The 12,066-nt window shown below is 35.0% G+C and overlaps 1 protein-coding gene across 2 annotated transcripts in view; it reads right to left on the reverse strand.

The window, feature by feature from the left end:
• The window catches only part of MEIKIN (meiotic kinetochore factor), an 83,325-nt gene that overhangs the window by 57,087 nt on the left and 14,172 nt on the right, over window positions 1–12,066 (reverse strand). For both annotated transcript variants that reach the window (XM_027604365.1, XM_027604364.1), the window contains 2 exons: window positions 9,553–9,672; window positions 658–697 (listed from right to left, as the gene is read on the reverse strand). In XM_027604365.1, coding sequence (XP_027460166.1) covers window positions 658–697; window positions 9,553–9,672 — 160 coding nt within the window. The remainder of the gene's footprint in view (window positions 1–657; window positions 698–9,552; window positions 9,673–12,066) is intronic.

A 12,066-nucleotide genomic window follows, 5' to 3' on the forward strand; every position in this document is an offset into this window, starting at 1 on the left:
CAACACAGTAGCCAGGGTGATTCTTTTAAAATCTAAGTTATATCATGTCACCCTTTAAACCTTTCAAAGGCTTTCCAATCCACTCATAGTCACCTACAGTGTCTTATGTAATATGGTCTCTGCTTCTTCTTTCACTTCCTGTCCTTTCTTCTCCTCCCACACTCCACTCCTGGAACCCAGGCCTTCTTGCCTCAGGCCTTGCTCCAGCTATTCCCTCTACCTGGAATACTCTTCTCTCCTGTGAGTGACACATCTTGATCTGTCTCCTTCTTTAGGTCTCTGCTCAAATTTCAGTTACAACTTCTCTGATGACACTAGTTAAAATAGTGAGCCTCCATTCCAATACTCTCTCACCCCCATCTTACTTTTTCTCTATAGCTTTCATTACCACAGAGAATAGTATAAATTTACTCACTTATTTATTGTCCACCTCTTCCAACTAGAATGTTGACTTGATGAAGGCAAAGATTTTGTTTTTAATCAATTTCATTCATTACGATATATCTCTAGCAATTAGCGTACTTTTGGCATATAATGATTCCTCAACCAACCATGAATAAATGAACACCTGAATTTGTGGGCTAATAATCATTCCAGCTATATAACTACTAGAACATAGGGTTTCCAAAAGCACAACTTTAAAATGTTAGTTCTTACATTTCTCTATGGCATTTCTGATAGTCTTCTGAAGGCATACCTAGGAAAAGAAAAAAAACAATCTATTAGAAATATAATTCAAACAGAGACCAGAGGCCAAAATTAGAAGAAATAGTCTCTCTAAAATATATGGTAATAGTACAGTTTATTTTTATAATTTTATTTTTATATATTGTTTTTATATCTGCCACTTAAATTGGGTAGAAGTATTTTCAAAATACCAAAACAAACAAAATTGTTGGGAAATTTTATGAGATGCAGGAATCTATCAGCCTATATTTGGATACTTAGAATTTTTGAAGTCCTTTCCAATCTTTTATCTTTCTTGATTCTTACAATAGTCCTGTGAGGCAAATATTAACAATTTACTTTTCCCATGTTACATATATGAAAAAAATACCTGGTCAAGTTATAAAACTAACAGCTGTATACCTGGAACTTAAACTCAGATCGCATCGTTCTTACCCTAGTACCAAATATATAGATATGCATATTAGTAGATTGATTAGCCAAGAAAATGCCTACCAGTCAACATTTTGCTGTGCAGATCCACTATGATATTACTTAGGAACATAAAGAACCATGGGAGTAGTCTTCTGAAGAACTTATGACCCTAATCAGCTGCATAACTCTGCTTACATTTAATTAGAATTTTACAGTTAAGTAAAAGTGAAGTGACTGGTGCCTAGTAATCACTGAGAAGCATTTCCCTGAAATGGAGGTTCCTAAAATACAAAAGACTACAGTGAACTACTCTCTGCTTTTGCTGATAATAGTCTCTTGCTTTTCCTTCTGATGATCTAGACATGGCGTGTGACTCAGTATAACAGGAGCCCTGCATCTCCCTGCCCAAAGTGACTGTTCAGGGATAAGCATATGAAATAATTTAAGCCAATGTGTAATACCAGGACTTTTAGTCAAATCATTGGGAAAGAGAAGCACTTTGTTCACTGGATTAGAGGTTGTGAGTATATAAGCCTGGACCTAAAAAGAGTTCCTATATGAAGGGAGCTTAGCTGAGAGTTTAACTGGCACAGAGGGACTATGAGCTGAGAGATGGAAAGGAATTAGTTCCTATTGATGTCATTTGAAATCCTGGATCAAGTTGTATTTGTGTATCAATACTGCTGGGTTTTTCATAAACATGTGGTAATAACTTCCTTTTTTAACCTGATAAAGTTTGAGGTAGAATTTTTTTCTTTTTCTTTTTTCTTTTTTTTTTCAGGTGCAGTGGACAAACAGCCTAACTGAAACACTTGCTAAAGAGATAGGCTGCTTCCAGATGAATGGATAAAGAAGATGTGGTATATATATACAATGGAATATTATGCAGCCATCAAAAGGAATGTGATCTTGCCATTTGCAACGACATGGATGGAGCTGGAGGGTGTTATGCTGAGTGAAATAAGTCAATCAGAGAAAGACATGTATCATAGGACCTCACTGATATGAGGCATTCTTAATCTCAGGAAACAAACTGAGGGTTGCTGGAGTGGGGGCGGTGGGAGGGATGGGGTGGCTGGGTGATAGACACTGGGGAGGGTATGTGCTATGGTGAGCACTGTGAATTGTGCAAGACTGTTGAATCACAGATCTGTACCTCCGAAACAAATAATACAATATATGCTAAAAAAAGAAAAAAACAAAAGAAGAAGATAGCAGGAGGGGAAGAATGAAGGGGGGGAAATCGGAGGGGGACATGAACCATGAGAGACGATGGGCTCTGAAAAACAAACAGAGGGTTCTAGAGGGGAGGGGGTGGGAGGATGGGTTAGCCTGGTGATGGGTATTAAAGAGGGCAGGTTCTGCATGGAGCACTGGGTGTTATGCACAAACTATGAATCATGGAACACTATATCAAAAACTAATGATGTAATGTATGGTGATTAACATAACAATAAAAAATTTAAAGGAAAAAAGAGATAGGCTGCTTCTTTGGGCAGCTGATATCAGCAAAGGAGTTGCCAAACTAAACATAACACAGAAGATAAGGTTTTTGAACTGTTAGAAATACTGCCAACCAGACAGCTATCAAGTCTCCCTTAAGGGACCCCATAATCAATGCTTAATTCTTTGATATTTATCCCTGCTTTTTGGTAGGCTTTGATGGGTGAGCTGACAACATCCATTCCCATTGCCCCTCTGCATTTTTTTTCCATTTTCCCTTGCTTTATACCAATATAGAGACTAGGAGGGTGAAATACTTTTTTGTTTTTTTTTTATATACAAACTTCATCAAAGAAGCCTCCCAAGTAGTCAATAAGTATATGACTCAGTCCTGGCCAATAGATCTAAATAGAAGTTTTCTGGGGAATTTCTTGGAAAGCTTTTGCTCTTCTGATAAAAAGAGATGTATATGGCTAATATGGCCTTTTCTCATTCTTTTTCCCTGGAACTCCTGTGATACCTAGAGGCTTAGCAACCATTCTACAACTATGCGGAAACAATCCAACACACTTGGTGGTAGAAAGATACAATGACTAAAAGACCTTAATGATATTAGTGAGCTGCTACATCAGCTCTGGCCTGGGAAGAGAAGTAAATCCAATATAAACAAACATTTTTTGCATGACAAAAAATAACATACACAATAAGACAACTGATAAACTGGGAGAAATATTCATAATATATACCACAGACAGAAGGCTAATATTCTCTAAAAAATTTTTTTGAATATAGGTAACACATATTACATTAGTTTTATGTGTACAACATAGTGATTTAACTTCTCTATACATTATATTATGCTCACCACAAGTGGAGGTACCGTTTATCACCAGAGGAAGCTATTACAATACCACTGACTATATTCCCTATGCTGTGACTTTTATTCCCTTAACTTATTTATTCCATAACTGAAAGCCTGTGTTTCCTACTCCTCTTCACTTGCCTACACCCCATTCCCTTCCCTCTGGGAACCATTAGTTTGTTCTCTGTATTTACAGATCTGATTCTGTTTTTTTGTTTGTTTTTTAAATTCTTTTAAGTTTTATTTAAGTAAGCTCTATACCCAACGTGGTACTTGAACTCACAACTCTGAGATCAACTCTGAGATCACAACTCATATGCTCTTCCAGTTGAGCCAGCCAGGTGCCCCTGTTTTTTGCTTTTCAATTTGCTTTGTTTTTTTACAAATTCACACATCTGAAATCATATGGAATTTGTCTTTCTCAGTCTCATTTCGCTTAACATAATACCTGCTAGGTCCATTCATGGTGTTGCAAAAGGCAAGACCTCAACCTTTTTTATGGCTGCATAATATTCCTCTGTGTGTATGTATGTGTGTGTGTGTGTGTGTGTGTGTGTGTGTGTGTGTGTGTGTGTGTGTGTGTGTATACACCATATCTTCCTTATTCGTTTGTCCATCGATGTACACTTAGATTGCTTCCGTATCTTGGCTATTGCAACTAATGCTGCAATACATAGGGGAGCATGTATCTTTTCAAATCAGTGTTTCCGTTTTCTTTGGGTAAATACCCACTAATGGAATTATTGGATCATATGGTATTTCTTTTTTTTCTCTCTTTAAATTTTTTATTGTTATATTAATCAATCATATGGTATTTCTATTTTTAATTTTTTGAGGAACCTCCACACTGTTTTCCACAGTGGTTGTACCAATTCACATTCCCACCAAAAGTGGATAAGAGTTCCTTTTTTTCAAAAATTTTGTATTTAAGGGGTACCTGGGTGGCTCAGTTGGTGAAACATCTGACTTCGGCTTCAGTCATGATCCCGGGGTCCTGGGATTGAGTCACTCGTTGGGCTCCCTGCTCAGTGGTGAGCCTGCTTCTCCCTCTGCCCCTCCCCTGTGCTTGCGCTTGTGTGTTCTCTCTCAAATAAAATCTTTTAAAAAATTTTGTATTTAAATTCAATTTAAATTAATATATACTGTATTCTTAGTTTCAGAGGTAGAATTTAGTGATTCATCATTTGCATACAACACCTAATGTTCATTACTTCAAGTGCCCTCCTTAATGTCCATCACCCAATTACCCTATCTTCCCACCCGCCTACCCTCCAGCAACCCTTAGTTTGTTTCCTATAGTTAAAATTCTCTTATGATTTGCCTCCCCCTCTGTTTTCCTCTTCCTTTCTTTTTCCTTCCCTTCCCCTATGTTCCTTGGTTTTCTTTCTTAAATTCCACATATGGGTGAAATCATATGGTATTTATCTTTCTCTGACTTATTTTGCTTAGCATAATACCCTCTAGTTTCACCCACGTCATTGTAAATAGCAAGATTTCATCCTTTATTTTTTTTAAGATTTTATTTATTTATTTGACACAGAGAGAGACAGGAGAGTGGGAACACAAGCAGGAGGAGTGGGAGTGGGAGAAGCAGGCTTCCCGCTGAGCAGGGAGCCCAATGCGGGGCTCAATCCCAGGGCCCTGGGATCATGGCCTGAGCTGAAGGCAGACGCTTAACGACTGAGCCACCCAGGTGCCCCAAGATTTCATTATTTTTGATGGCTGAGTAATATTCCATTGTATTTATATACCACATTTCCTTTTCCATTAATCTGTCAATGGACATCTGGGCTCTTTCCTTAGTTTGGCTTTGTGGACATTGCTGATATGAACATGGGATGTATGTGCCCCTTTGTATCACTGTTTGTATCCTTTGGATAAATACCTAGTAGTACAATTGCTGGGTGGTAAGGTAGCTCTATTTTTAACTTTCTGTGGAACTTCCATACTATTTTCCAGATGGCTACACCAGTTTGTATTCCCTCCAACAGTGTAAGAGGGTTCCCCTTTCTCCAAATCCTCACCAACATCTGTTATTTCCTGAGTTATTAATTTTAGCCATTCTGACTGGTATGAGGTGGTATCTCATTGTAGTTTTGATTCATATTTACAAGTGTTCCTTTTTCTCCACATCCTTGCCAACAATTGTTTTTTCTTGTCTTTTTATTTTAGCCATTCTGATAGGTATATGGTTTTGATTTGCATTTCTCTGATGATTAGTGATGTGGAGCATCTTTTCATTTGTCTGTTGGCCATCTGTATGTCTTCTTTGGAAACATGTCTATTCAGGTACTCTGCCCATTTTTAAAATTGGATTGTTTGGATTTTTGGTGTTGAGTTGTAGAAGTTCTTTATGTATTTTGGATATTAACCCCTTATTGGATATATCATTTGCAAATAGCTTCTCCCATTCATTAGATAGCCTTTTTGTTTTATTGATGGTTCCTTTCACTGTACAAAAACTTTTTAATGTAGTCCCAATAGTTTATTTTTGCTTTTGTTTCCTATGCCTCAGGAGATATATCTAGAAAAATGTTGCTATGACTGATACAAAAGAAAGTACTGCCTGTATTCTCTCCTAGGATTTTTATGGTTTCAGGTCTTATATTTAGGTCTTTAATCCATTTTGAGTTTATTTTGTATATGATGTAAGAAAGTTGTCCAGTTTCATTCTTTTGCACATAGCTGTCCAGTTTTTCCAGCATCATTTATTGAAGAGGCAGTCTTTTCCCCATTGTATATTCTTGCCTCTTCTGTCACAGATTAATTGTCCATATAAGCATGGGTTTATTTCTGGACTCTCTATTCTGTTCCATTGATCTATGTGTCTGTTTTTGTGCCAGAACCATACTGTTTTGACTACAGTTTTGTAGTATATCTTGAAATCTGGTAGTACAACACCTCCAGCTTTGTTCTTTCTCAATGTTGTTTTGGCTATTTGGGGTGTTTTGTGGTTCCACACAAATTTTAGGATTATTTGTTCTAGTTCTGTGAAAAATTCTATTGGTATTTTGATAGGAATTGCATTGAATCCTTGGATTGTTTTTGGAAGTATGGACACTTAAAAAATATTAATTCTTCTAGTCCATGAGCATGGAATATCTTCCTATTTGTTTGTGTCCTCTTCAATTTCTTTTACCAATGTTTCATAATCTTCAGACTACATGTCTTTGACCTCCTTGGTTAAGTTTATTCCTAGGTATTTTATTCTTTTTTATGCGATTATAAAGGGAGTTGTTTTCTTAATTTCTCTTTCAGCTACTTCATTATCAGTGCATAGAAATGTTACCAATTTCTGGGTATTAATTCTGTATCCTTGAACTTTATTGAGCTTATTTATTACTTCTAATAGTTTTCTGGTAAGGTCTTTAGGGTCTTCTATGTACAGTATCATGTCATCTGCAAATGACAGTTTAATTTCTTGCTTACTGATATGGATGCCTCTTATTTCTTTTTCTTGTTTGATTGCTGTGGCTAGGATGTCTAGCACTATGTTATAGTACCAGAAAAGTAGAAACGACACCCTTATCTTGTTCCTGATCTAGGAAAAGTCTGTTTTTCACCATCGGGTGTGATATCAACTGTGTTTTTTTTTCATAGATGGCCTTTATTATGCAGAAGTGTGTTCCCTCTAAATCCACTTTGGAAGTTTAACATGAATGGATGTTAAATTTTGTTAAATGTTTTTTCTGCATGTGCTGAGATAATCATATAATTTTTATTCTTCATTTTGTTGATGTGGTGTATCATATTGATTGATTTGCAAATATTGAACCATCCTTGCATCCCCAGAATAAATCCCATTTGGTAGCAGTGAATGATCCTTTTAATGTATTGTTGAATGTGGTTTGCTAGTATTTTACTGAGGATTTTTGCAACTATGTTCATCCAGGATTTTGACCTGTAACCAACTTTTTCCTTTCTTTTTCTTTCTTTTCTTTCTTTCTTTCTTTCTTTCTTTCTTTCTTTCTTTCTTTCTGTCTTTCTGTCTTTCTGTCTTTCTGTCTTTCTGTCTTTTTTCTTCCTTCCTTCCTTCCTTCTTTCTTTCTTCCTTCCTTTCTTTCTTTCTTTCTTTCTTCCTTTCTTTCTCTTTCTCTTCTTTTCTATTCTTTCTTTCTTTTTCTTTCTTTCTTTCTTTCTCTCTCTCTCTTTCTTTCTTTTCCTTCCTTCCTTCCTTCCTTCCTTCTTTCCTTCGTGTGTGTGTGTATTTGTCTGGTTTGGTATCATGGTAATATTGGCCTTGTGGGATGAATTTGGAAGGTTTTCTTCCTCTCCTATTTTTTGGAAGAGTTTGGGAAGAATAAGTATTAACTCTTTTTTAAATGCTGGGTAGAAGTCACCTGTGAATCATCTGGCCCTAGACTTTTATTTTTTGGTAGTTTTTTAAGTACTGATTCAATCTGTTACAGTAATTGGTCTGTTAAGATTTTCTATTTCTTCCTGATTCAGTTTGGAAGATTGTATGTTTCTAGTAATTCACCCATTTCTTCTAGGATGTCCAATTTTTTGGCATAATTTTTCATATTATTCTCTTATAATCTTTTATATTTCTGAAGTCAAGTATTACTTCTCTTTCATTTCTGGTTATATTTATTTGGGTAATTTCTCTTTTTTTCTTGATGAATCTGGCTAAGGGCATATCAATTTTGTTTCTTTTCAAAAGAACCAGCTCCTGCTTTCATTGATCTGTTCTATTGTTTTTTGTTTTTGTTTTAGTCTCTATAACATTTATTTCTGCTCTGAACTTTATTTTTTCCTTCTTTCTACTCACCTTGGGCTTTGTTTGTTCTTTTTCTAGTTATTTTAGGTTTAAGGTAGATAATTATTTGAGCTTTTTCTTGTTTCTTGAGGTTTCTTGAGGTCTCTATCACTATATATTTCACTTTTAGAACTGCTTGTCTTAAACATTTAAGACCATTATGTTTTCATTTTCTTGTGTCTCCATGTAATTTTTTATTTCCCCTTTGATTTTTTTGTTGACCCATTGGTTGTTTTGTATTATACTGTTTAGTCTCCACGTGTTTTTGGGTTTTCTTCCAGTTTTTTTTCTTGTGACTCATTTCAGTTTTATACTGTTGTGGTCAGGAAAGATGCACGGTATGATTTCGACCTTCTTAAATTTACTAAGACTTGCTTAACACATAATATAAATATTCATGGCTTCATACTGATATAAACAACTGAATAAATAAGTGGCAGAAAAGAGATAGTTCTTTTACAGTAGAATTCCAATTAGTAAATGTAGCAGCAAAGTATGAAATAGAAAATTACCATTAGATGAACACCAGAGTAATAAATATCACAGTCAAATTCTTCTGATGACTACTAATATCAGTGAATGAAAGTTTGAGGAGAAACAGGATTTACAGGGTCTCAAACTATCTTTTCTATATATTTAGAAACACAAAGGGAAACTAGTAACTTAACCATGCAGAAAACCACAGACACTAAGTTAATCAAACAAGGAAGTTTAATATTACCAGTAATAAGATATCTGACAACAAGAACTTCATACAATGTACTAAAAAGTGCATAACATCATTTCTGCATCATTCTTTAAAAAACTGAATAAATTCATTCCAATCATGAGAAAACATTAGACAAATTCAAATTGAGGGATGTTCTATAAAACAACTGATCAGTAATCTTCAAAAGTATCAAGACTATGAAAGACAAAGAAAGAAAGACTGAGAAACTGTTATAGACTATAGTAGATTAAAGGAGAAATAACAGTCACATGCAATGTTGGATCCTGAAACACAAGAAAAGAGACTGGTGGAAAAACTGGTGAAATGTGAATAAAGTCTGTAGTTTCATTAGTAGTTTTATGTTATTGTTAATTTTCTGATTCTGATCATTGTACTAATGTTATATAAGACAGCATTAGGGAAAGCTGGGTGAGAGATATATAGGAATTCTCTGTATTATTTTTGTATCTTTTATGTAAGTCTAAAATTAGTTCAAAATAAGTTATAAAAAAGGAGACCCATATGTGCTTAAGCTACTACTAGTCAGATATTATTTGTAGCCAAAGGTAATCCTAATTGATGAATTTAGCTTATAAATCGTTAAAAAAATTACATTATTTTCCAACATAGATGAGGGGTTTCCCCTGTGACATGAGAAAAAAGAACGTGAAAACTCACCTAAAATTGCAGAGACGTTTGAAAACTGTGGTACCTTCTCTATTGATACTGCTTTACTGGTATCCAGAAGAGTGGAATTTTTGCATCGCATGTGTTCTTCCAACTTGGGACATTCCCAATCTAAAACAGCAGGAGGAAATGGCACATAACTTTGAACAGCACATAAGTAGTAGGTTACCTCCCCAGCCCCAATTTAGGTCCCCATACCAGCTTAGGTCCCCATACCAAGCTGTGGTAATTAAAGATTTTGAGTGAGACAGATAAAAAAAGACAAGACTTGATGGTATCAGGATAATAAATACTTTTTGGCCTATTTCAGTGCTCTAACCTACTCTCTTTCAGAAATTTTTGTCCCATAAAGATTATTGACTTAAGGGACAGACAGCATACCCAGGGGTTTCCTCTTAATATTGTATAATATTGTATACATTTAATATATGTATACAATAATATACATATAATATTGTATAATTTAATAATAATGTATAAATTATACCTAGGTCCCATTAAACATCATATCACTAAATAACATACTATTATCACTTGATGTCAGTTTTAAGCTTTCCATTGACTTCCCACTATGGAAGAATGAGGTTATTCTCTCTTACATCCCTGTCCCCACCTTTCCCACAATTCCCATTGTCTTGATATCATTATATTAGCATATGTAGTTAGATCAATATCCAGTGTAGACATTATGATAATAAATTGCTATAAAAATGCTATTTACCCTTGTGGTATACTGTGACAACCACTTGTCCTACCTGGAGTCAATAAGTCTTTTCTGTTTTAATTTTCTCTGTATTTTTCATCTATTTAATCACAAACTCTATCAAATTTTATAAACCCATTCTTTTTATTTCTTTCTCTCGTGTTCTAAAGTTGCATAATGCTCTATCTTGGTGTTTTTCATCTACTGTGCTAGGCACACTATGGCCCTTTTAACACAGACATCATACTCTAGCTCTAGGACATGCTCTTGAATTATAACATTGATTATTTTCTTCCTTTTGTTTCTTCCATTATCTTTGTCTGAAACTCCTTTTATTTGATATTGGATTTCATACACTCTTCCTCTGATTTTTTTCCCTCTAAATTGCAACCTTTTTTCTTTGTTTTCCTCCTCTTTTCTCAACCCTAACTTCTAATCCTTCTACCGAGTTTTTCACTGCTATTGCATTTGTTATTGGAATATTGCTTTTTATAGTACCCTATTTTTATTTAATGGACACTATATATTTTATGTCAATAAGACTATTTTTTCAACATTTTTTAATCCTTGTGTTTCTATTTCTGCATGGTTCCTTTTCTTACTTTTTAATTTTTTATTTTACTGTAGTAGGAACATTCAACATGATGCCTATTTCTGCCTTTAGGTCTATGAGTATTGATTATGATGCTGAGTGCCTATTTATTATCATTATATGTTCCAGATTAATTGACCCTTTCATCATTATGTCTTTGTCTCTTGTGATAGTTTTTGACTGAAAGTCTGTTCTAGCTGATATAAGTAGAGCCACTCCTGCTCTCTTTTGGTTACAATTTGCATGGAATATCTTTTCCCATTGCTCCACTTTTAGACTATGTGTGTCCTGAAATGTAAAAAGAGTCTTTTGTAAACAGCATAGTATAGTTTAATCCATTCAGCCATTCTTTGTCTTTTGGTTGGGGAATTTAAACCATTTACATTTAAAGTAATTACTGATAGGGAAAGACTATTATTATTTTGTTTATTATTTTGAGTTCTTTTGCCCCTTTTCCTTTCTCGCCATCTTCCTTTGTTTCATTGATTTTTTCATACTGATATGCTTTTATTCCTTTCTATTTTTCTTTTGTGTATCTTCTTTAAAAATATTTATTTATTTATTTGAGAGAGAGAGAGAGAGAGAGAGAGAGAGAGAGAGAGAGCATGCGTATGGGGACAAAGGTCAGAGAAAACAGACTCCATGCTCAGTGCAGAGCCCAATGTGGGGCTCGATCTCAGGACCCAGAGATCGTGACCTAAGCTGAAACTGAGAGTCAGATGCTTAACCAACTGTGCCACTCAGGTGTCCCAATCTTTTGAGTATCTTCTATAGGTATTTTCTATGTGGTTACCATGGTGCTTATATAAAATATAGTTTTAACAATCTATTTTAAGCTTCTAGCAACTTCAATCATATACAAAAATGCTACATTTTTATTTATTTTTAGTTTTTAAAGATTTTATTTACGTATTAGAGAGAGAAAGTGAGACAGCACAAGCAGGGGGAGCAGCAGAGGGAGCAGAAGCAGGCTCCCCGCTGAGCAGGGAGCCTGACACAGGTCTTGATCCCAGGACCCTGGAATCATGACCTGAGACGAAGGCCGACGCTTTAACCGACTGAGCCACCGCCACCCAGACCCCCCAAAAAACTATATTTTTATTTCTTCCTTCATACACACTTTGTTACTGATGTTATAATTTACATCTTTTTATATTGTGTATCTATTAACATATTTTTATTATAGTTATTTTAATACTTTCGTCTTTTA

Source organism: Zalophus californianus, chromosome 5, assembly GCF_009762305.2.
Source record: "Zalophus californianus isolate mZalCal1 chromosome 5, mZalCal1.pri.v2, whole genome shotgun sequence".
NCBI classification, from domain to species: domain Eukaryota; kingdom Metazoa; phylum Chordata; class Mammalia; order Carnivora; family Otariidae; genus Zalophus; species Zalophus californianus.